Raw genomic sequence first — 26,248 nt, 5'->3', positions numbered from 1 at the left:
CGATACACCTTGTTTTTACATAGTGTCATTTATTTCCATATAAAATTCCCCAAAAACTTGTATTCAAGCATAACTTTGTATAACATACTTATTTACGCCATATCTTGGTTTTATGCTTATCATTGTCCAGTTAGCTGTATAAGAAATGATTGACAAAAATATTCCAATACAACTAAATGACTAATAACTTAGGCTTCACATTAACAGTAAAAAAACAATTAATCTAAAAAAAACATTAGCTATTTTTCAAGTTATAGACGCATTGGATCTTAATCAAACCATTAAAACTAAATCAGATTTTTTATTATTGACAAACTGCTAAAAATAAATAGCAGTTATAAACATAAATGGCAATTGGTGTCTGTTTTTGGCTCAAGCTTTAACTCTTCCTCAGGTCTCGTCGCCTTGACGATGACCTTCTGGTGGAATAGCGTCTGTCTGTCACCAGGTGATTTGGCATCAACATTAATCACAGCAGATCCCATTAGAGAAACAAACATGTTGACGTGGCCACAGAAAGGAAACAGACCCACTGACACAGCAGCAGCAGATAAACACGTCAACTACATATATATATCTATATAGATAAATATATATCTGCAACAAATACGACTCATACTTGGTAAAATAATACAAATTATTGATAGTTCTCTTCACATAGAATAAAAAAAGTGGTTGTTGCTGCATGTGGGATATGTACGCCCCCTAGTGGTGAACCATAGAAAGAAAAAAACATACGGGTCAAACAAAACCTTTCTGACATGTAGAAAAATAAGATAAGATATTGCACAAAGTGTTTTTTTTGTGTTATATAATAAACCGGTTTCTATAGGGCATGTGTATCTAAAAATAACTGACCTTTTTCCCCATGATAGCTGATTTTCCTACAGTGTTTGCTACTTTCAAGGCAAATTCTCCACATACAGAAGAATGGCACAGACATGCAAATATTAACACTTGTATGATTACACACTTTGTGTAAAACATTTATGTACAAATATAATCACACGTTAAATTAAAGTGATCATAACCCTGATATTTTTACCAATACTCTTGTGATGAATACACTTAAACAAGGCACAGTAACACACAGTAATAACATGTAAACACAAAGTCCTGATGATGTAACTGGCACTTTGCATGTATTTATATTACTCTATGAATGCAGCAGTGTTGATTGGTTTCATTATTGATATTCTTCAAAGTCTACAGGAGTTGTGATCATTCATATGACCCTGTGAGTTTGTGTGACTGTGGTCATGTAGCTTCCTGTTGTGAAGATGATTAACGTTGCGATATTTCCACACATTCGTTGGAAAAGTCACACGCACGTCTGAGAAATCACACGCTCCCGAAAACCACAGAGCTGTGGGCGGTGAACCGTCCCACTTCAATCCCACAGGAAACCGGATCCTCTGGTTCTCCGGTGATGTTTGTCTGAGCAGGTTTGTTTTTCCGTCACCACAGTCTTCCAAACATGTTCAAGGAAAGGGGATCGATGTAGGTGGGAGCAGAATCCTCCGACTCGTGGTCGTACAGAAACTGTCTGAACACGTTGTAAACCATCTCCCGGCTGAGGGTGAAGTTTCTCAGCTGACCCTGCTGCTCTTCAGGCAGGAGGAACGTCAGCTCGTAGTCAGCGATGATGGATCCGTTCCTGCGCCGAGAGTAAAACAAAACATTTCCCTTTAAAGAACAGACAAATAGACAAGTGGCTTAATGCAGCTGATTGTGTAGATGAAGTGAGGTGTGTGTTACCGTAAGGAATAGATCTCGGCTTTGGAGAAGTATCGTCCCAGAGCAGGGGAGGAGGTGTAAAGGTCAGCCAGCTGGGTGCGGCAGGTTGGGACATGCAAACAATGAGAGAGAAAGAGTTGGTTGATACTCATCTGCTTTCAATTCTCTCACAGTCTGCTGCAGAGCGATTTCAATTTCGAATTCCCCGTGAGAGAAGAAACTCGAGGGATTAAGCTCAGTCTCTCTGTGGTTTCTCAAGCCTCCACTTCCAAGTAAAACACAAATAATATTCAGCCGCCAGCGACGCAACTTTCTCACTATATTACAACAAATAAGACTACAGTTACTAAGTAAATACTAAGTACCTTAGCTTAATAGATTGTTATTTTCTAAACCTTTAAACAACTAAGGGCCCTCAGTGCACCACACATTCCTTCACTAACAGCCCCTGTTGAAACCACAGTTAAATTCACTATAGATCCAGATTTTTATTTGGATCTGCACCAAACTGCACAGACTCATAGATATCAGTCCCCTGAACATGGCTGATTTTAAACAAATCAAGATCCATCAATCATTTTCTGAGAGATTAACTAACATTTTTTCATTTTCTTATTTAAAAATGTTAAAGAAAGTGATTTTAATTCTTCCTTGGCCCATATTTCACTCTTCCACCAAGTAAAACAAACAAACTACGATTGAAATCATTAAGCCACTTTCATTTTCATTTGCAAAATAATAATGAAAGTGGCTTTTTAAGTCATTTCGCATGAAGAACTATATATTACTGTAAAGTCTCTGCCTTACTGTGCACAATGGTTTTTGGAGGTTGTGTTTTCATCTGTGTTGGTTTGTTTGACGGCAACATTACACACAGACAACTGGATGGATTAGATGCAACAAATAAAAAAACAATAACATTTTGATGAGGATTCGATTCAGTGGATGGATCCAGGAATTCTTTCTTTGAAATTGCGAGATAGAACGTTTTCCTGAAATTGTCCCAGGAAATAACTCATGGATCTTGATGAAGAACAATATCAGGCATATTTAGGGGACTGATATTTAAGAGTTTGTGCAATTAGGTCCAGATCCAGTTAACAATGTGGATCTAGTGAATTCAAATGTGGTCTTGACAGAGGAATGTGCTCTACTCAGCGTCCTTCTAGTTATATACTATTCATGATGTTAATATCTGTGTTCTACCTGCGTTACAATGAATGCAATAAAAATCAAATCCAAGGAGGAATCATCCAATCCTATAATATTTGTACATTTGCAAATATATAGTTAATTATACTACAATCATATATTTGACCCAAAGTCTGAGACCGATTTCCCGTTCTCTAAATAATAAAGAAGAAGGTCTCAGACTTTCGGCCCCCACTGGACATACAACCCGATTGGATTAAATACGTTATTTGAAATTCAGGGAATACAGTGATTGGCCAAACCTTTTCTTGAAGCTCTGCTGTCAGAGCTTGGCTTTCATTGGAGGAGAGGATGAAAAGCTCCTCAGTGAAGACCATATTAGGAAGCTGGAAGCTCCCGTTGAAACGCAGAGGAATCTCAAACGACGACCGGTCGAACTTCTCGTCCACGTCCTCCTGAGTCGCTGCTCAGAGATAAAAAAAATATCAAGACCTCAAAACTGAGGTATTCTCACTTTCCCTTATTCTTCTAATACACAAAGCATAATCTCACGCTTTTTATAAAAGACCAGTTGAAATAAAACTTTACCTGCGCAGATCACAATTGAAAGAATTATCACAGCTACTATGAGAACAATGATGGCGGCAATGACCATCCACGGTTTGACATTCTCCTTCAGCTCTCTCTTAATCCTGCGGACGTTGTTGCTAATCTAGAAACAGATTCACATTATTTTGTCACAATATGGTTTGCAATCGTGTTAAGTTATTGAGAAATGACACACAACCCAAAGTTAGAAGCGGTTTCCTGAAAACCACGATATCAACATAAGGTCATTCATAGCTGCTCGGGACTGATGGGAAAATAACAGAGGGAGTTTTCACCAGATAACAGTAACACTTCCTTTTATTCTCAGCGGAGGAGAAAATGCTTCATACCTCTCCATTAGTGTAAGTAGTTCCCACGTCCATTTCATCCTCTGCTGCACGACCTGACAGCAAACCGGCTCCATTTCCTGTGAGCTGATGAAACAGAAACACACTTTCACTTTCAGCCCTTTGCTACGAAGGGAATTATTCATTTGACAGAAGAGCGTTGATCCATCGTCTAAAGATAATATCATGTTGTTGTTCACAGTTGAAAACATACATTTATAAATGAACATGTATTTAACACTAACGTAATAATTGGAACACAAAAATTGTTCAAAAATGAAAATGTCTATTTATTCAGTTTACTTTGGTTGATCGGCACAATACATTTGATGTGTTTTACGTATGTTTACATTAAAATACTTGTTTTGTTTTATTGCCTCTCTATCTGTTGCATCAGGAGTTAACTCCATCACATGATACTGTAATACATATTACTGTCAAAGGCTAAATATCACCACAATGACCACGATGACCACGATGATGATGAACGGTACACTGACCCGTGACTACAGATTAGTTTCAATCTTACATTCATTCATTAATATTGTCTGTATCGATCAAATATTATATATTATCACCGTGAACATCAGAGTATCACTAAACCGGGTGATACAGATCTAAAGACTCCTCAGATCTCAGATACATTTTCGGATTAATATGTCGAATGTGTAAACATACACATATGGCTGCCAGTATGTGTATGTAGATATATATGTATATATAAACTCACACAAAAGACATAATAGATAGATGAATACAGATAGATAGAATATAAATCTCTCTTATGAAGGCACACACACACACATATTATAAAGATAAATAGATAGAATAAAACTAACATGAATACTTGTTTTTCTAAATTAAAATAAAGACAGTCTTTCTTGACCTGACATATTTAACTGTTAACACTGTAATGGCAAAACTTACTATTTATGATCTACATTGTTTATAAATGTAACTATTAAATTCTTTTCAAAACCACACATACAAACACAAAGACAGACATATATATGATATAAGGATCGATAGATAGAATATAACTCTCACATATGAACACACGTGTGGGGGTGTGGGTGTGTGTGTGTGCACACACACACACACCCACACCCCCACACGTATGATATAAGGATAGATAGATAGAATATAACTCTCATATATGAATACACACACCCACAAACACCAACACACACACACACACATACATATGATATAAGGATAGATAGATAGAATACACACACACACACCTACACACCCACACAATCAACCACCCACACATATATATGATATAAGGATAGATATATATAATAAACACACATATTATATACATATAACTCACTGGTTGATGAGCAGGATCGAGTTGTGCCTCCCTGTGGTTCAGATGGTTCAGCTCGATGTCCTCGTCCATGTCTCTGTTCTGTCTTCTGCTGCCACAGGAGACGCCGAAAACCCGGAAGTCTTCAGCGCTACACACTTAGTTTTTATAACAGAAACCGGAATGTCCCGCAGGACTCGAACGTCCCAGCCGCGGGGACAAGGGTCTTTAAATCCTCAGTGACCAGCGGGACGGTGAGGACAGGACACGTGTCCCCGGAGAGACCCTGAGAGACTTGGACACTTTGTGGTGGACTGGACTCCTCGACCTGAACCTTCTTCCTCCTCCAGGTGTGTCCTGCAGCAGGTCTCTGACGTCAGGAGGAGGTGTCCCGGGGAGCAACATGTCTAAGGTGCGTTTCACATACCTATACTGTTATCACCCCCGCCCCCCCACCCTTCAGGTAAACATCTGGAGGGTTTTATTGTTGAATATTGACTCTGGCAAAGTGGATGGTTCATAAACGGCTGCCACTGGCTGTTTACTCAGATTATATTTGCACAGTTATGTTTAATCGTCTGGATATTTCGCCAATTCCTTCATTATACCTTTGATGACTCAGCGTTATTTTCTTCACATACCAAAACTCTGCCATCATTGTATCTGACCTTTCGTTCGATACATATTTTTGTATTAAAGAAATGTGTTTATATGCCCATTGATACTGATACACTTTTACGATTAAAACCGTTAATACGGGCGTATATACAAAGGTGGGCTTGTAAATCAGCAGTTAAAGGTTCAGTGTGTAGAATTCAGCGACATCTAGTGGTGAAGTATCATATTGCAGCTGAACACCCCCTCACCTCACCCTCCCCCCCTTCCAAACATGCCATAAAAAATTATGTTTGGGCTACTGTAAATAAACATGGCTCCTGGCATTAATATACAGTATTTAAATATAAATAGCTCATTTTAGGGTAAAGAAAACAACAATTTGTACAATTTAGATGAAACATCACTAGGATTATTTTATATTGAATGTCGGCAAATAGATCCTATCACCTGAATCTTACACACTGAAACTTGATTGGTTTTACAGTAAGTTGCATTTACAGGCGACAGAGGTGATGTGCATTACACCGCTGTCACAGTTCTGCACAGTTCATAATCTAGAGGCCGACAAAGTGCAAATGATCAATACAGATCAATAAAGTATCTTAGTATCTAGACATCCACTGTATAGTATTTATATAGAGCTTTTCTAGTCTTATCAGTCTTTACAGTTCAAGTCACATTTCATACAGTGATGTTTGTATCACCACAGAATTGCCCCGAGGACACTTTGGCACTAGAGGAGCCAGGGATTGAACCAACGTCCTTCTGGTAAATATATCAACAAAGATTCACTCGCCCATCTTTCCATTCATGCATCGCAGGGTGGACGTAGACACACATCATTCAACACATATTCACACAAATAATTTCATAATCTCAATGTTTACCACTAGGCTTTTGGTTTCAAAAGGCCCCGTGTGTGCAGACTGAAGAAGTGTTGATGATAATGATTTGCAAAAGCTACAGGAGCAGCTGTAACGAAACAGTTTTACACACACAGACACAGAAATCACTTATCATCATCTGTTCTAACCATAAACTGTTCATAAAGATGGACGATGGGTCTCCACTTCCTCCTGTTGTGATGGAATCAAGGTAAAATACCAGGAAACACGGCTGCTGCCATCTTGCTCTATTGATATCATTTAGTGCCTTATAAAGTTGGATTGGATTCACTTTCAAGAGCTGCATTATTCCTCTTAATACACAGTCTAACTAAAGATACAGTTTAACCTGTAATGACTCAACAAAACCCCCCAAAAAGATGATGACAAATAAGTTTAACATGAGGTTTTCTTTACATAAGAAGGAAGATGTTTATTTTCTTAACATTTCTATGTATATAGCTTCTGAGGTCCTCGGCCGCTCCACAGTAAAACTGTGATTTAAATATTTTTACTGTATACAAAAATAGGACACAAGCAGAGATATCGACCGATCAAAAAGAAAACAAAACAGTATATAATTTCAAACTGAAGTGAGAGTGATTCTGAATGAAGCCTGGACATTTTATAATCTGCTATGAAATCTAAATAAGTATAAATCTAGATATTCTTCCTCTTCCGTGTATATAACAATGTCTTTTCTGATCGTTGGACACAGTTTCAACAGTGATGCTTATTTCCAGCTGCTTTCATCATATACTCCCCAGTGTTTATAGACCTGTTCTATACACGGCCTGGAGAGGGACTTAAAAACAGAACAGACACTTAAAAGAAGAGGAACTTCTCTCAAACAAAGCTTTGAATAACTTAGACATCTGGTTGTTTCTCTCTCTCTTTCTCTCTTACAGTAAACAGTCACAGTTCCTTGTTTCCTTCTTGGTGAGGCCTCTCCTCCTCCTCTCCCTCCACGCTGCCCTCTATCTGCTCAGCTGGGCAAAGCTCTGAAGGTGGCTGCTCCTCCTCCAAAGCCTCAGCAAGTCGGGCCTCCTGCTCCTCCTGCTCCTCCTGCTCCTCCTTCGGATCCCCCTCATTGTCGGGGTCCCTCCTTGCTACCTGGTCCTCTGTCTTTTCACAGTCCATGTCCTTGTCTTCCTCCAGGCTGCCCGGTAGCCCACATTCATCCTCCTCGGCCGGGCTGTGGAAAACCTCCTCCCTGTCCCCATGTTCGTTTGGACTGTTCAATTCACACGGGGGTGGGCCGCCGCCCCCCAGGACCCCCGCCTCCTCGCCGGCTGACCTCCTGTGCTGCCTCGTGGGCGGGCGTCTCTTGAATGACAGGCGTGCACGAGTCTGCATGGGAAAAAGTTATGAAAGCAAGTGTCAATTCTCAATTCAGAATCAGAATCAGATTTTATTGGCCAAGTAAGTCTACACAAACAAGGAATTTGACATGGTGAAGTGGTTCTCAGTGTGCTGGCACAGAATATACATCACAAAATAAAACAATACAATACAAACAGTACGATAGTCTAGGAAAAAGAAGAAAAGAATTGCAGGGATAAATATTAAACAGTATGATACAGTAGGGTTGAAGTAAATAAATATATTTAAATATAATTAGGATAAAATATAATTCGGGGAGTCATTTTACAGTGGTATTTATAAAGATCCAGGGTTATTGCACAGTGCCACAGTGGGTTGGCTGTTCAGAAGTGAGACGGCAAGGGGTAAGAAACTGTTTTTGAGTCTGGAGGTTTTGGTAAACAGAGATCTGTAGCGCCTCCCAGAGGGGAGGCTGGCGCCTGCAGCTGACTGAGAACTGGTGCGGACCACTCGCCCCACTCCACTGTTTCACTCATTACATGCGATAACAACATAAGATTAGGCCAAAGTTACACATGTAGACATGATATCAGCCTACATGTGGTGTTATACTCTTGTTTTGTTTTGTAAAACCACTCCTTGCTTCTCTAATGCTGTGAACAACAGGTACAATGTTCATAAAACATGTTGAAAAGAATTTAATAGTTACATTTATAAACAATGTAGATCATAAATAGTAAGTTTTGCCATTACAGTGTTAACAGTTAAATATGTCAGGTCAAGAAAGACTGTCTTTATTTTATTTTAGAAAAACAAGTATTTATGTTAAGTGAAGTCAAGAAAGACTGTATTTATTTTATTTTTATAAAAACATGTATTTTTTCAGGAAATAGTTTTTAAGTTCAACTAAAAATGTCAGGAGATACATTGTACATTGTTGTTGTGTACGTTACTGTTAAAAATGCACTTCTAATAAAGTGAGTGTTGGCAAAACCGGTTGTCCTTTTTAAGTTGAGGCGACGGGGGTGTTGTTGGCAGCTTCTGAATGTAACTAATAAAGTAACTTGTAATCTAACTTAGTTACTTTTAAAATCAAGTAACTTGTAATCTAACTTAGTTACTTTTAAAATCAAGTAATCTGTAAAGTAACTAAGTTACTTTTTCAAAGTAACTGTGGCAACACTGCTCTGGAGGTGTACAGTTCTTGGATGGTGGGCAGGTTGGCACCGATTATGTTAAACGTTAGTTAATTTGTGTGGTTAAAAGGACTTCTGGTCACTGTCCAAGACCAATCAGCATATGCGTGAGAGCGTTGCACAAGATGGAACCTGCAGGGACTCTTAACTAGGCTAAGGGGATTACATCCTCAATCCTCCACTGCAGAGGCGTTCACGCTCCACAGTGGCACCTTGCACAAGCTTATCTAAGGCCTGCTTACACAGAAGAGGCCGGACACCCACAGAGAAACGCGTCAACGGGTGTGAGGACCACGTGTCCGGCTGTGATGTCACGGAGCATTTGGCGAATCGCGCGTGAAAACACTTCAGGTGCCATCAACGTGTCAACAGCTCACATTTAATCACACAGGACAACACCAAGCATATGAAACCATCTGGGTGAAGCCGTGTCCATGTGTTTACCTTGTTGAAGCTCGGCAGGGGGGCTCCCTCAGGCGGGTCCTCGAAGCCAATGGGCTCCTCCTCCTCGCTGGACTGACGTGAGGGCCGCAGGGTGGGCCGCAGCGTGGGGCTGCCGGGCGGGGGGGGCGACCTCGGCGCCGGCTGCAGCTTCACCTCGGGGCTCTTGGGCGAAGGCAGGAGAGAAGTGGGTGACAGGGCGAGGTTGGCCTGAAGGGTGGAAGAGAAGATTCTGGAGCCTTGGCACTATAATCTCCTCTCTCTGACATTATGTTTGAATAAAACTTTATTATAACTCAACAACTTAGAAAAGAATAGCAGTTAATGGCAGTTAATGTACAACAAACCTAAGATGAGAGAATCAGGTTTACTTCAACCAAGAACTCATTGTTATAGGACAACTATAATCAGGAAGAGATTATGGGATATAATTAATATTGGTGTGATTACTTTCAATTATAGTTTGGATTTCATTCATTTCCAATTCATTATGATGAGTTCAGACTTTGTTGCTCTGCTAGTACCTTTAACTTTCTTGAATAAAACTTTATTATAAGAAAACTACTTTGCAAAGAATTGCACTTAATATACAACAAACCTAAGATGAGAGAATCAAGTTTACTTCAACCGAGGCCTCACTTTATTATAGGACACATAATATAAACATTAGGGGAAGGCAGAGATTATATAATATAATTAATCTTGGTGTGATTATTTTCAATTATAGTTTGGATTTCATTCATTTCCAATTCATTATGAGGAGTTCAGACTTTGTTGCTCTGCTAGAACCTTTCACTTTCCTGTTTTAAAAACTCTCATGTCCAGGAATTCCCTGTTAAGTGTCATAAACAAGAGCTGTCAACATTCAGTCTACACAGAATCCTGCGGTGGCACCCGACCACAGCTCAGGTTTAAAGTCGAGTGTCCTACCTGCACCGGAGAGAAGAGGAAGAGGGAGAAGCGGCAGCCCTTTTGTCCCATGGCTGCCCACCGTGTGAACTGCTAACTAACGGAACTCGACGGTGGCGAGTTTGGAGCCTCACCAGTGGCTGAGTGATCCCATTAGCTCATTAATCTGAGCAGATGGTGGCATCAGGGACAAGAAGCCCTTCCCCTTCATCTCTCAGCATGTGAGCAGCTCACGCACCAGAGGGAAGTGGACAGTAGGGGGCAGTAATGCTTCAAATATATCTCAACCTCCTCATGAGAAATAAAACCCTGATTTCATTCTACGCCCTCTAATAACATCATCTGTGAACCAGCGGCTGTTTTGTTTCTCATTTCCCATCACAAAATGTTCCGCGAGCTGCGAGATGCACTGACCTGCAGTTTCTCGATGATGGACGAGTTCCTCATCTTGATTTTAAAGGGATTTGGGGAGACAAGAGTTTTCTGCAGGAGAACAGACCAGAGTAAATGAAACACAAAGATAGATTCACAAAATCAGCAGTTTGAAGACATGAAAAGAGGCTGAACAGAGTAAGTGTTGCTTTAATGAGTTTATAATGTGCACTGACATCCTGGGACATACTGGTACTGTCCTAAAGGTATACAAACTACAAGATATATTAAATACAAATAGCTAAAGCCCCTTTTTCACTGGTCAAAAAACTCACAAACACCCACTAATGTCTGTCTTTTGTCTGCAGTGGGAACAATTCAATCGTAATTCACTCTCAGCTCGAGTTACACTGCTGCAGACACAGGCTCTTATCAGCAGTGATGGAAACATGACACCCGGGTGAAACAGCAAATTGGCAAGAGAGCACCTATGTTTTCTCTGGATTCAAGATGATAAACAGAAAAAAGGAAATTGTAGTTCTATCTGGGTGACATACTTTAGAGATTTGCCTGCTCTGCTGCTTGTATCAGACACTTTTTCGATGCTAGTATCTGTATTGGAACATCGGTGAAAGTAACATTGAGACATCGCGCAAACTTGTGATGGATTCGTCCGGTCATGCAAATATTCTTTGTGTGGTTTCACAGTGTGTCATGCAGACAGACATAATAGGCAGAGAAATAGATAAAATTGCCGATTTAATACACTGTCTACTGTGCTGCAATAAAAATCTGAATTAAACAAATCGGTGTCTGTTTTCCGGGGATTTCCTTTTGCGGCACATGGGTCAATAAAACAAAATAATAAATACTCACATCTGATTCTTCATTGTCATCTTTTTGTTTTGGTAACTTCAGGGAACACGGAGGTCGTCTTCGAAATGACTAGAAAACAAGAAATGGAATCTGTCAACACACGCAGCCTGTGTGCTTTCACTCTATTTTAAGCAAGAACATTTACGATGTAAAAAACAACGTGTTGTTCGACATGCTGTTTTGTTCACTGTTGCATGGATACTGTTACACGCAGGATCAAAATAAAGAAGCATACCTCGTCATTTGTGGCAGGCATTGGTAGAATGTGACCTTTGAACCTTCCGGCCAGCTCGGCCACAGACGGCTTGGATGGAGAATCCTCCTGGAAAAACAGAAAACAGACAATAAAACTACTGAAAAACACATATCCTGTAGTTACTAACAGTCTGTCAACACAGTGTCACAATTTCAAATATTGCAGTGCCTCCCATGAGTTAAGGATACATATGTGGAATATAGGTGCGAACACTTTAGTTGAAGGATTCCAGGTTTGACTTTGAGGAATTTTTTTTTAAAAGATTCACGATACAAACTCCCCAAGTGCATCTGTGACACTTTTAAATACTGACTGAGGTTTGAGAACTTTTAGAACCAACAGATTAAGAAGAAGAAACATCCGCACTCTTTCTAAAGAACATTTCATTTAACATTATGATCAAGGACCTTTTTCAGGTATATCCAATAAATATGAAGTTATCATCTTCATATAGAGAAGGCATTAACAAAGCATTACAAAGTTTTCATTAGGTTTTATCGTATTTCATCATATTTCTATAAAATAAAACCCTTTTTTTGGCTCAATAGAGATCAAGTACGGACATGTGAGAAAATACAGACGTTCAACACACAATAATCAACACAATCAAAATGAGAAATTAACATCTGTGCTTCAATATTTGCACAATAAACATAAACTTTAACATCAATGCTTTGAATTCTAAAGATGGCGAGAGAAAGGATATTAAACAGCATCCTCAGAAACTTAAGAATATGCTATGGCCAAGATGTTCTGCTTTAAAATGTGGTAATTTTAATTCAAATAAGTGACCACAACTACAGAAAGTAGAAAATGTTGTAAATGTGCAACGGGAAATTAGTTGATTGCATTTTTAAATCAGATCATTTCTTTTTGTTCAGCCTTGAAATGGAAAGTGTCCGTTTCTATAAGAATGTGCAGAGGGCAGCTGAACGAGCACGTGTTTTCAGAAAGAGTAAGTTTCACTTCCCTCTTCTCGACAGTAAGACGCAGACAGATTGAGAAACAGAGGGTCGATATATATATATATATAAAAAACAGTTTGTTCAGTTCCGTCCTTGGAGGAACTCGTCTCTCTTCCAACTGAGAAGAGGGTTTCTGAGGGTTTGGACACAGGAAGTGAGCTTCTCTCTCTCTCTCTCTCTCTCTCTCTCTCTCTCTCTCTCTCTCTCTCTCTCTCTCTCTCTCTCTCTCTTCACAGCTGCTCAGCATCACTCCGCAGCATCTGACAGGACGGACCGGTCCTCGCAGCCTCGCGCTGTTATCACGTCTTGGCTCGTCCACTTTCCGTCTCTCCCACCATTCCCAAGCTGATTGCTAAACATCCCTCGTCCACGCTGCCCTTTGATGACCACTGACTCACTCCACGTATCAGCGGCCTGTGCGATAAGTTGGCTGGACGCTGCCGGCCCGGAATGTGCAACCAGCGTCAGCCTTGAAAACAAGCCTCCAGTGTCTCTCGGTTTCTCCAGGATCTGGTATTTGGGAGGTGAAAATGGGCCGAGCCGTTTGTTTACAGCTTCTCAGTCTCATGCATCGTGTCACTGTGGACTGATCTGCATCGCGGATGTGACACAAGAGGTTCCATCAATTAACCTCTGACCAAAGAGTCAAAAGCTGCCGTTCCAGCCGGCTCACAAAGTGTCTCCTCAAAAAGTTCTGCAACTGTGGAAACTCCTTCCTTTAACTACTGGCTACACTGCCCCCCAATGATTTCCCGTGGTACTGCTCCGTTTCTTCCATTTCTTCCGTATCCATAAGCTTATTAAGACAAATACAGATGTGATTAACACCGTGTATGCCCAGAGGTCTCTGTCCGTTTGCTTAGACGTATATAACGTTGAGCATAGATGAACCTTAAGCTGTCAATCACGACCTTTCACCCTGTGTTCAGCATCAAATAACTTAATTAAAACCAAATGTATCAACCATGTCTCATTTGCTAACGTGGAGGAGACAGGGCCTATACCTCAGCCGGCCAACAGGGGGCGATTAAGTGGATTTGGCCTCACTTTTTGGGGGACTGTCATATCGTTCATCCTGCTTTTATTTTCGCACTTAAAATCTCCCCTGTGGATCCTGTCATGTTTCCTGGGCTCGCCCCCTCAGTTCCCTCCCTCTCTTCTCAGTTTGAGCCGTCACCCACGGAAACACGGATCTCTCTCACACACACATTCCACGTTTTAATCACACACTTTATTATTCTTTTCCCCTCCTCCTCCTCAACATGACCTCACCTCCTTGCTCCCTCCACCCAAACGTATGACAGCACCGCCCCTGTCACTGCGTCCCTGAGTCTGAATCCACATCCCAGGCCCCTTGTTCCTGAGCTCTCTTATCACATCCGTGATAAACAGTAATCACCAGGGACCACACAGTCACTTCGTAACCTCTAATTCTTTAACTCTTTCCTGTCTTGGAAAAACAAAAAACCTCCTCACAGCTCGAACTGGAGTCTCGACACTGCAGGCAGAGGAAGTGGAGCGTGTTTTGGTTCAATTGTTGCTCAGTTGTTTTGGGTGCGAATAAAGGTTGAATTTTTCTATTCTTAAACTTTATTTAAATGACACAGGAAGAAACTCTTGAAAATATAATCACCCTTTTAAAGTTATTAAATCTCCGATTTAATAACTTTAAAACGTAATTATGGAGTAAAAAACTTTAAATTTCTATGTTGAAGGCAACCTCTGGAACTTGGTCACGTACAGCGCAGACTATATTTTCCATATTTTAAACATTTATCAGTTACTTGCAAAAGTGACTTTAATGAATTGAGAGTTTCAAAAGGCTCCATCAGGGATAAGTGGGTGTAGAAGTTATTTCAGATTAATGTCCTTAGTATCTGTCCTCTCTCAGCGAGCCCTTATCTTTAATGAACTTCTTGTGCAGAATCAAAATAACGTCGGACTCAATGCAAATACCTCCCTGACTTATAACAATGACCAAGCACAGAGGAGACGTTGTTTTATTCATGTTTTAAAAAAGGCTAACGCTGCTTTCAGACATGCACTGAACTCCGGATGTTCTCTTGAAATAACCTCCGCGGCTGAAAGAACGTGAAGGTCCGAGTCAGTAGCTTTGACATTCTCTGGGAAGTTTTATGGTAAAAGGTCAGGAGATAGTCGATTGTGAGACGATAGGAGACAAGAACTAACTAATTGTAGGTGAGTTGGAGAGATGATGACGTTTTTAGGACGTGACGGATGTAAAATGGACAAAGACGTCAACTTGGAAACACAACAAGACTCATTTCACGTCTGAAAATGGCTAACGAGGTGTATTTTTGAATTTCTTTGGTTAGTTTATTACCTACAATCATTTAAACAGGATTTGAAAGCAGCAACCATAACCAAAATGTACTGTATTATATATAAAAGGACTCTTTGTTTTGTGCAAAAATCCTTTTCTCTCAGTTGAAGTCCCCAGATATCACAAACTGTTTTCAGGGAGATGACGAAAGAGGTGGATTATTCTTCAGTGAGCCATACAAGGCGTCTGGTCGGACATGAGGACGGCGTTTAACTCAGCTGGGACCCCACGCTCTCAGGACGAGTGGGAAACTGTGGTTCACTGCAGGAGAGGAGCAGAGCAGACGCTATTTCTGGGGCCCTCAGCCTGGGAAAAAGCCCCAGAGCCTCACAGCTCGGCTCTGTAACCCCCCCTCAGCTCCTCAGAGAGAGCGTCTCTGGATAAGCTGAACCACATCTGAGCACATACTGTAATCTAGCATACAGGAGTTGGTCATGTCTAAACAAGGAGACGATAAAAACAAAATAAAGAAGCTGCTTGAAGCAAAGCCTTCCCCCAAGTGATCGTGGTTTTTCAAAAACAGGCTCTGGGTCGAAGCTCAAACAGCAAACTTCTTCAAGTACTATGTTCAAAAGAAGAATGAAATGGAAAACAGGTGGATCCAGTCATTTCTTTCTATCTTAGCCTCGGTAGAGGTGAGCGCTCTTTGACAGTTACGCAAAACATGGTGAAGGGATGGAGCCTGAGAGGAGGCCATACAATTTGTGAATTTCAAATAATACAAAAAATACAATGTTAATTAATCCAGGAATGTTTTCGATCCTTTATGATAAATCATATCACGTTAAGGTTATAAAACCACTGACTGAGGGGCAGAGCAGTCGTCCTCTAACCCGAAGGTTGGCAGGTAGATCCCAGTCTTTTCCATTCTGTATGCCAAAGTGTCCTTGGGTAATAGAATGAACCCAGAAGTGCTGCACATAAATGCACATATTTGGGTTAATGGCAAAGACTGTACTGTAAAGCACCTTGGTTTATGATGATCCAAAAAGTACACAGCAGATTTTCATGAAACCTGGTAAAAGGATGGGACGTTGGCCAAAAAAAACCCTGTTCATATTGGTTCTGCACTTTCTTTAACATGCGAGATTGGGAGTATTTCATTTTGTTCACTAATTTTCCAGAGGAATTTTCCGGGACCTTGATGAGGAACATCAGGTATGTTTAGAAGACTTAAAGAAGAATCTAAACTCTGCTCTTAACATTGAACTTGTGTAATAAAGTTACATGGAAGGGGCGGTTCGGCCTCGGCGGACGCATGAACTCGACTCTCATCGATGAGAGAATTTGTTGGTTTGAATCCCCATCAGGCCAGTTGGGAAACTTCACAACTCACTTGGAGCGCAGCACACACACACACAACTGTGCAGACGTCTATATAACAAATATTTTCCTCCTGCAGTCATCTGGAGGTGCCACACACAGTCCGACAGTCATCGGTTATTCTCAGCCACACTGCTGCTAAAGAAACTGTCTCGACCTCCAGTGTGGTTTGACTGGGCACATGACCACACCTGAAAATCTTAATTTCCAGTCTGCGTACGGAGACACGAGTTCTGATGTATGACCGGCACAACGCAGAGACCAGCAGATCGCACAAAGCCAACTCTTGTCTGCTCCCGTGTCCTATTTCCAGAGGCAGAGCGGAGGAAGCACATGATATACGTCCCAGTAAATCCTGACATATCTGCTGGATGTAACGGTCAGAGAGCAGCAGGCCGTGTGATCTACCACGGAGCTGATGAAGATGAGGCCTGGCTCGGGATCTCTAACCTCTTCTCCCTGTTTCACCCCTCAATCCTCCTAAGCTGAGCATCGTGGAAATCTGTGAATGTAAGATAAATAACTCGCACAGAAGCGCAGCTGTTCAGCAGAATCTTGTTCATTAAGCTCACCGGGCGAGATGGGCTCAGTTTCCAGTGTTTTCATGACTCTGCATGTTCTGCCAGGAGGGGAAAGCAGTCCAGTGAGCGACTCCCTTCGGCCTTCACTTGTTAAAAAGGTACGAGAGCCGACAGGCACCTTCCCTCTCGCTGCCTTTCCAGGAAAACATGATGTGTCTCTGGGCCAGACCTCATCTGAATATATCTCACTTTTCCACTACCCGTACTGGCCCTGTGTGGATGTTTTCATTTCCCGTGTTGTGTGTGTGTGTGTGCAGAAGTGGACCGGAGAGGGCCTCAGTCTGATGGGTGAGGTAGACGGGCGCACTCGTCCCGCCGCTGCCTCATGGGAAACGGGAGGTGCTGCAGACTGGTGCAACAAACTGAGGGGCGGAGAAAAATTAAACAGGCCTCCAGAGAAAAGTGACAAGACTCTGAAAGAGTCTGATTGATTCAGTAAAGTTCAACTGCATCACAAACTGCAGCATCCAAACAAAAACCAGACAAATAACGTTAAATCCATGTAAAACAGTTGCAGGATTTATTACAGGACTGTTGTTTTAAGTGTACCTAATAAACTGGAAACTAAAATAACATTAGTAAATGTGTATTTATTTTACTTTACAGTACAGTTTAGCGATACAAACATTCTTAGTGCATCTATGTGCAGCATTTTCTCTAAGCTGGCAAAGCCGTCAGAGGCAATTCAAGGACACTACAGTGTAGAGAATTTAGGGGCCGGGGATTGAACCACCGACCTTATGGTTAGTGGACCACCCGTTCTACCTCTATTCTTCATTATGAGTGATTTTACTTTAAATGCTTTTCTACATTTGCCAGATTTTCCTTTTATCTACGTGCTTTTACATCAATTCGGCATTTTTACATCATGCACTTTTTCCTTAAGGATCTGAAAACTCGAGGTTCTCAAACTGAGAAGGTCACAGGTCGTTTTCCAGATTCCAAGAAACTCCACGAACATTGTGAACGTGTCTCTGGTCTCTTACATGGTCCTGATTTCACCCAGTAGTTGATCCAAAAGATAAATGGGTTTATAACGCGCCTAGACTTGCAGCATGCACCTGCCTCCTTGCATCACCAGAATGAATCAAACACAGAGAACGAAATCAGAAATATTCATTATCTAGATTGGGATGTGATAAATATTGACAAACAGCCTCAAGCAAATATGCAGAACCTGTTATTTGATAAACTGGCCCATGCACAGTACACGCAGCTTGCAGCAGTAATTGTGTTTGCTCTCCGTTCTGCCAAGAAAAGAAATAGAGAGAAAGACACGTGTTACATTGAGAAGAGGCTGAACGGGTTAACTGCTCTGCAGGGAGATGTGGAAGCAGGTTCAAAAGTCATGATATTTTATTTTTGCAGTTTCCACTTCCTCTGCCTGGTTCGACTTTGTCTCAATGAATCTGCCGCTCGTGCACTTTATGCCAAAATAATTCGACACGTCAGACAATTGACCTGCTCGGACCCAACCGGCCTCGGTGGTGAAAACATGCTCCTCCCCATCGAGTCCACGCTGACATGACGGGTTCGAGTTTAGTCTCTCACAAAAGCTGAGGGATTGCTAAAAATCATCATATCACTGAAACCCAACCGAGGCCGAACCTGACGCAACATCCTCCCTGATAACACACAATATGTAGTGTGAGTCCCCGTGACGGCAGCTAACAATAACGACGCTTAAAAAAATAAAACAACAACAACCAATCTGCAATAAAAGAAAACAAAAAACCAGCTGAAGCAGTTAGAGGCTTTACGAAGCATTTGATTGGTCGTAAAGGTGCAACGAGCCAGGCGCCCACAAAACCCCACAAAGTGGTTTAAGACGGAGCAGAGATTTAAATACGGCCCGTAAACCAGAGTGAGTTAGTTTCCCACATGACAGCTCTGCCAGTACAATACTTTATATCGATGGTTTTAGATTAAGACCATTTACGGACAATTTAAACGCCTCAGTCAGCATTTCTGTGTTTCAGCATTTATCTCACAGATCATCTAATGAGCTGCTCGTTACATACATGTTCCAGCCGATACTGGATTTTTGAAGGAGGAGAAGTACCATGAACTCTGCTGAGGGACGTTCTAGTGGGTTTGTTCGTCAGCAAAAATCTCTTGTATCGAAACTAACCAAAGGATGGGACATAGCCAGCATTTCTACTTTCTTTGACGTTGCATTTCTTTAGATTTTCACAGATTTCACAGAAGAACACAAAGATCTTTATGACAAAATCTGGCATATTTAGGGGAAGTGATTTTGATGAGTGTGAACTTTGGTGCAGCTTATGTTTTTTGAAAGCTGCATTATTTACATCGACAGCAGGTTCTCTCTTCATCTTTCATCAGCACATTTTACAACATGTGTTATCGCCCTCAGCTGCCGACACAAGTTCATATCCCTTCACTTCTAAACTCTATGGAACCAATAACTGGAAAACAACCACAACCGGTGACAAACTCCACAAAGATTCTCCTGTGAGATACTTTGATGAACTGTTGCTCACATGGTTCGTTTTTTGCCCGAAGCACTTTTTTGCTTTACACGTTGTTACTGTTATCACCACGGAAACCAAATATGTTGTGAAACGGTGTTGACAAGAGAAAATATGAAGATTCTGCAGAAAGCGAATTCCCACTTCCCACTGTCTGCGTCTGTTTTCCGAATGTTTTTGCAACTACACCAAAAAGCCAAACACACACACGCACAAACACGCAAACACAAATGGCACACACAGGGGAACATGGGTGAAATCTAAGTTGTGACTATGGTGGTTTTGCTCTTCATCAGACTTATCGAATCAGGACTCGGATCAGAAACCCTTGGATCACTAACTTATAAATGAATCGTATGTAATATAAACTATGAAAAGAAGATGGTTTATTTAATTCACAAGCGCTGCACAATGAGATCCGACCATATCCTCACTGAGACTAAGAGAACAGACTAAAGACATTCCTCCGAGCTTCACGGCTGGTTGTGTATGTTGGCTTTACGTTCGGGACAGAGTGAACAATTCAGTCTGCATCGAAACACATGGAGCTTCAGATACAGGGTCAGCAGACGCCAGCAGAGGTCCCTTGTCACTGATAATGGTCAGCTCGGACAAGATCGGGACACTATACAGCCGTGGCCAAAAGTTTTGAGAATGACACAAATATACATTTTCACAAAGTCTGCTGCCTCAGTTTTTATAATGGCAATTTGCATATACTCAAGAATGTTATGAACAGTGATCAGATGAATTGCAATTAATTGCAAAGTCCCTCTTTGCCACGAAAAGGAACTTAATCCCCAAGAAACCATTTCCACTGCATTTCAGCCCTGCCACAAAAGGACCAGCTGACATCATGTCAGTGATTCTCTTGTTAACACAGGGGAGAGTGTTGATGGGGACAAGTCTGGAGATCACTCTGTCATGCTGATTTAGACAGAATAGCAGACTGGAAGCTTTAAAAGGAGGGTGATGCTTGAAATCATTATTCTTCCTCTGTTAACCATGGTTACCTGCAAGTAAACACGTGCAGTCATCATTGCTTTGCACAAAAAGGACTTCAGAGGCCAGGATATTGCTGCCAGGTAGATTGCACCTGAATTTATCATTTATTGGATCATCAACAACTTCAAGGAGAGAGGTTCAATTATTGTTAAAAAGGCTTCAGGGCGCCCAAGGAAGTCCAGCAAGCGCCAGAACCGTCTCCTAAAGTTGATTCAACTGCAGGATCGGGGTACCACTAGTGCAGAGGTTGCTCAGGAATGGCAGCAGGCAGGTGTGAGTGCATCTGCACGCACAGTGAGGCGAAGACTTTTGGATGATGGCCTGGTGTCAAGAAGGGAAGCAAAGAAGACACTTCTCTTCAGGAAAAACATCAGGGACAGACTGATATTCTGCCAAAGGTACAGGGATTGGACTGCTGAGGACTGGGGTAAAGAAATTTCTTCTGATGAATCCCCTTACCGATTGTTTAGGGCATCTGGAAAAAAGCTTGTCTGGAGAAGAAAAGGTGAGCGCTACCATCAGTTCTGTGCAGTGCCAACAGTAAAGCAACCTGAGAACATTAATGTGTGGGGTTGCTTCTCAGCCAAGGGAGTGGGCTCACTAACAATTTTGCCAAAGAACACAGCCATGAATAAAGAATGGTACCAAAACATCCTCGGAGAGCCACTTCTCTCAACCATCCAAGAACAGTTTGGTGATGAACAATGCCTTTTCCAGCATGAAGGAGCACCTTGCAATAAGGATAAAGTGATAACTAAGTGGCTCGGGGAAAAAAACATCAAAATTTTGGGTCCATGGCTAGGAAACTCCCCAGACCTTAATCCCATTGAGAATTTGTGGTCAATCTTCAAGAGGCGGGTGGACAAACAAAAACACACAAAATCTGACAAAGTCCAAGCATTGATTATGCAAGAATGAGCTGCCATCAGTCAGGATGTGGCCCAGAAGTTAATTGACAGCATACCAAGGTGAATTGCAGAGGTCTTGCAAATATTGACTCCTTGCATAAACTTAATGTAATTGTCAATAAAATCCTTTGACACTTGTAATTATACTTCAGTATACCATAGTAACTTCTGATAAAAAGATCTGAAAACATTGAAGCAACACACTTTGTGAAAACCAATACTTGTGTCATTCTCAAAACTTTTGGCCACGGCTGTACATGGATTATGCACTGTTCAACAAACACAGTAGAAATACTGGTTATGAACAGTGGTGAGATGTTACACAGTACATTTACTTAGTGACTGTACTTATGTAGATTTACTTTTGGGTACATGTTTTGCTTTACTACCCAAATAAGCAAATATCTGTATTTCCAGTCCACTACATTGAGTTACATGTTCACTTTGTTTTTATACATTTTCAAAAGGTATAACGAGAGAGGAGTTGGTCAATTGATCCAATCAGAGCAGGCAGATAACAGAGGCCATCTTTGAGAATCAGCTCATATTAATAAATATATAAACAATGTTTTCAATAGCATCTTTTGCAACATTCTTTAATAAAATAGAACAGAATAAATAGTAGACACAGTTAATGATGTTGCATTAGGTAATAGTCTACTTTTGGGGAGTACTTACATTTACTTTAGTAGGAAAGTTAATGTGGTACTTTTACTTTCAATTGAGTAAATATTTGTCTATTGTCACCATGTAGTTTTCATTAATATCTTTCTGTAGGCTAATACTAATATGAATGCCATTTGTTAAGTGTTCAAAAAGCTGGGCAGGAACAAGCTGGTAAAAAAGGGAACCTTACAGATGTTTTATTTATTACTATCATAGATAAATATACCAGTATCGTATCGTATTTGTGGTATCGTATCGTATTTGTCGTATTGTATCGTATTTGTGGTATTGTATCGTATTCGTGGTATCGTATCGAAAGTATCGAGTATCGTGATATTTTGGCAGGTATAGTATTGAAGTCATAATTTTGGTATCGTGACAACACTAGTCTATTTACTCGTACTTTTACATAAAGCTGGAGTTGGTAATCTGGAAAAACCAAAAAAGATCCTACCTACCCTGTCGTCCCTTCGTCAAAGCTCCGCCCCCTTTAAGTAGCATGTTTGAGTACTTCCTCCACAACTGGTTATAAATAATAATAATGATAATAATACTGGTTTAAAGCAAACAAGGAAAACACTAAGTCATGACTGGCTGGTACACACTGGACTCTTCACTGTGGATTACATAATAAATGTGCTCACCATATGGTTGGCAAGTGGAACCCATATACTCACTCCTCTCCTCTGGCTGTGTTGGTTTTCCATCAGAGGAAAACCACCACCCTCCCACCACACACACACACACACAGTACACACCCTCAGGTGCACACACACACTGTGTAAGTACACACAAGCACACAATTTCCAGTTTGTCATCTATTTCGTCATTCCAACACAGTAAAACAAAATATATAAAATGATTCCATCTCGTTTTGGGTCTTGCTTGAGGCATGCGAACATGATCGTCTCTTTCCTGAAGCTGGAAACACGCAGCTCAGACTGAAGTGTGTGAGGTCATCAGAGCGTAGAGCTGAAGCGGGGCGAGTGACAGCGAGCGGCACTTTACAGCCACTTCCTCGCTCGCTTACAGGAGCTTTAGGCCAAATGCTGCATCCAGATACAAGATGAGGCTGCAGCACAACAAGCATCCACACTGCTCATCTTTTCAGTGTCCTGCTAGCCGAGGGGTGGGGTGCACCCAGCGTACACACACAAACAACCATTCACAATCTGCGTGTCTATGGACTGTGGCAGGAAGTGGCGAGAGAACATGCAAACTCCACACAGATGAAAACAGGTGACAAGGAACAAATCAAAAACAGGCAAAACCATCCTCAGCTGCGGCAGCAAACCGCTGCAATAAACTGCGATGTTGCAAGATCCTGTCAAAACTGATTTGGTTTCATTAGTGGATTCAAACCAAAATAACCAACAGGAAGCTACTGACAGACCACAGACTGTCCACAGGTTTTACTTCTGGTTTTTAAGAATGAATAAAATCACTGCGGCTTCCAAAGATCATCAGATATTTTACCATGGACTGCAAATAAAGAGAGACGACTGGTCGCCACTTCCTCCCGAATCGAAGCTTAAATGTTATGGATACAGGCGCCACCATCTTGTGCTTTGGTCTGAATCTGGAGCCAGAGTCTGTGCAGTAGTTTTCGTGGTTTGGAGCTAATGTATGTGCTCGACCAATCATGGGTTAGTCTAAGCTGTCAATAATGATCGGCTTCCTCCTGTTTTTAAAAGCATCAAATAACACAAACCAAACTTATCAGAAACACGAACATCAGTGTGAGATCCGATCTTCAAGAATAATGTATTTAACGTGTTTTTTGACTTTTTAGTTTGGTCCGTGTCCCATTTACCAACATGGAGGAGATGGGGTTTACTACCTATACCACAGGGGGGGATCAAGAGGATTTGGCTGCACTGTCATGTCGTCCATCTTTACTATAGCCCGTTTATGAAGATGGACGACATGATAGCTCCCCAAAAGTGAAGCCAAAGCATCTTGATCGCCCCCTGGTGGCTGGCTTCAATATTTGTCATAAATCCCAACTCCTCCATGTTCATTCTTTCCAGAAAGTTTGGTTTTTAATTAGCTATTTAATGCGATAAACATGGGTTGAGGCGTCATAGACGACAGGTAAGACTGACTTTGCTACTGTGCAGACTCGGAATGTGGCAGGGTTTCTATCTAACTTCTCATCATGAAAACTGAGCTTGTGAGATTCGAGTTTGGTTTTTGCAAACTTCGTCCAAAAAAAGCAGAACTCAACAAATAATAGTTGAACCTGCTCTCGCCCTCAAGTTCAGGGTTTTCTCTCATAACAGCTTCATCTCCCAGAAACTAAGAGATTCCCCTTCGTTCTCTTTTCATCATTCTTTCATCTTTGCCAGATTTCAGGGGAAAGTCCAAACTCTGTTTTCTGGATTTTGGCAAACAGTGAAAGATGAATAAAGTCGTGAACTCAAGCCGAGTTGTTCCAAAACACACGCGAGTCGTAAAGTTTCAGTGGTGAAAGTATGCGAGGGGGATTCTGTGGCAGATTACTGCTGTGATCCCTCGTGGGCTGTGGGAAAAGAGAAATGGGCGTTTCTGCTCCTATGGGCCACATGACATGAAATACTTGGGAGTGATGTTAAGAGACTGAGGGAAAAGGGAAAAGGGAGGAGGAACCTGTGAGAAAAACATGTGTAGAAGAAGTCGGGCTGCTTATAGCACGAAGACCACGCAGGACTTTTCTCTTATTTTTAGCTTAAGTCGGTAAAAGACAGTCTGGCCTCCGGGAAGAGGAAGTGGAGCTTTTTTCAGCAAAGGGGCAAAATAATAATAATCTGAAGATTGACTCTTATAGTAAAGAATAATCACTTGATATTATTTCATGGTAATGGGAGCTTGTGACAGATGTTTTGTCGGCTCCACTTCCTCTCTCGTCGTGGTCATGAAGGCGTGACTGAGAAACACAAGCATATCAGCCGGAGGAGAAGCAGAGACTTGTGTGCGTGTGTGTGTGTGTGTGTGTGTATGTTAGAGTGAGTGAGTGAGAGTGTGTGTGTGTAGCAGAACCATTGCACCCTAAGGAAACACACTCATGCAGTCATTCTTTAACAGAGTTTAAAATGACATTATGCAATTACCTCATGCATTTAGTTTGGTGTGTGTGTGTGTTTATATGTATGTACACACACACACACACACACACACACACACACACACACACACACACACCCTTCAACAGAGTTTAACTTACATACTACATTTTATAACTTATGCATCTAGTTTAACACACACACACACACACCCACACACACACACACACACACACACACACACATATATATATATATTAAAATTACATTATATACTATGCATCTAGTTAGTTATTTGACAAATAAAGATAAATGTCATACATACATACGTATAAATATCCTTTGACGGGGTTTCACATTACAATACATAGTTTTGTAATTGATAGGATATTGGTCATATGTCACACACACACACACGCACACACACACACACACACACAGTTTGTAAACATATGACCACATGCAACTTTACACCCTAACCCTATGAGGACTTTTCACTGTTAGAAGTCAACACAACTACACGTGTATACACTGTTTCGTGTATTGACTCGAGCCAGATTAACATAACAATAATTTAAATAGTTGCTCACACAGTTTGAAGCTCCTGTAGAACATATGACAGTAATAACAGAGGCTCTATGATGTGATGAATTAATTTCCACCACTCTGCTGCTGCACAGAACCACAGGATGAAAACACTCGCTCCAGTGGTTTCTCAGTCAGTTACCAGTTGGTCAGTTAGTTACCTCCATCCTGGGGAATGCGCCAGAGATCTTCTCCTCCTGCTGCTTCCTTCACTTGTTTCCCTCCCTGTGTGTTTGGCTCTTGGATTGAACGAGTCCGCTAGAGCTCCGTGTTTATATCTGCAGCCCGGAGGAGGCACATCCATCAGCCAGGAGCCGGAGGAGGAGA

At 41.3% G+C, this 26,248-nt stretch overlaps 2 protein-coding genes and 1 long non-coding RNA gene across 3 annotated transcripts; 1 reads left to right on the top strand and 2 right to left on the bottom strand.

The window, feature by feature from the left end:
* Nucleotides 1-950: 950 nt before the first annotated feature.
* LOC133003477 (TPA-induced transmembrane protein) lies at nucleotides 951-5,550 on the bottom strand. The gene is made up of 6 exons (XM_061073229.1): nucleotides 5,161-5,550; nucleotides 3,828-3,911; nucleotides 3,478-3,601; nucleotides 3,192-3,352; nucleotides 1,759-1,829; nucleotides 951-1,657 (listed from the first exon to the last, which is right to left on the bottom strand). The coding sequence occupies exons 1-6, from the start codon at nucleotides 5,227-5,229 to the stop codon at nucleotides 1,459-1,461; spliced, it is 708 nt and encodes a 235-aa protein (XP_060929212.1). The 5' UTR covers nucleotides 5,230-5,550; the 3' UTR covers nucleotides 951-1,458.
* LOC133003478 (uncharacterized) lies at nucleotides 5,362-8,869 on the top strand. The gene is made up of 3 exons (XR_009678286.1): nucleotides 5,362-5,548; nucleotides 6,464-6,522; nucleotides 7,547-8,869. It is a non-coding gene; the product is annotated as an uncharacterized LOC133003478 (long non-coding RNA).
* zgc:153184 (uncharacterized protein LOC751652 homolog) lies at nucleotides 7,051-26,248 on the bottom strand. Its single transcript, XM_061073228.1, has 6 exons — nucleotides 26,083-26,248; nucleotides 11,991-12,077; nucleotides 11,756-11,824; nucleotides 10,922-10,990; nucleotides 9,602-9,808; nucleotides 7,051-7,988 (listed from the first exon to the last, which is right to left on the bottom strand). The coding sequence occupies exons 1-6, from the start codon at nucleotides 26,086-26,088 to the stop codon at nucleotides 7,554-7,556; spliced, it is 873 nt and encodes a 290-aa protein (XP_060929211.1). The 5' UTR covers nucleotides 26,089-26,248; the 3' UTR covers nucleotides 7,051-7,553.

The sequence above is a fragment of the Limanda limanda genome, chromosome 6, assembly GCF_963576545.1.
Source record: "Limanda limanda chromosome 6, fLimLim1.1, whole genome shotgun sequence".
In the NCBI taxonomy this organism is placed as follows: domain Eukaryota; kingdom Metazoa; phylum Chordata; class Actinopteri; order Pleuronectiformes; family Pleuronectidae; genus Limanda; species Limanda limanda.
This window is presented reverse-complemented; position numbering and strand designations above follow the sequence as displayed.

What these genes read in the sequence shown, in the direction of transcription:
- LOC133003477 (XM_061073229.1), bottom strand. Translation starts at nt 5,229, where the DNA reads ATGGACGAGGACATCGAGCTGAACCATCTGAACCACAGGGAGGCACAA. An exon ending in TCGATCCTGCTCATCAACCA is followed by an intron (nt 3,912 to 5,160) that starts GTGAGTTATATG and finishes CTGTTTCATCAG; the next exon opens with CTCACAGGAAATGGAGCCGG. An exon ending in TTCAATTGTGATCTGCGCAG is followed by an intron (nt 3,353 to 3,477) that starts GTAAAGTTTTAT and finishes ATCTCTGAGCAG; the next exon opens with CGACTCAGGAGGACGTGGAC.
- zgc:153184 (XM_061073228.1), bottom strand. An exon ending in TGCCTGCCACAAATGACGAG is followed by an intron (nt 11,825 to 11,990) that starts GTATGCTTCTTT and finishes CTTGTTTTCTAG; the next exon opens with TCATTTCGAAGACGACCTCC. An exon ending in ATGACAATGAAGAATCAGAT is followed by an intron (nt 10,991 to 11,755) that starts GTGAGTATTTAT and finishes GTTCTCCTGCAG; the next exon opens with AAAACTCTTGTCTCCCCAAA.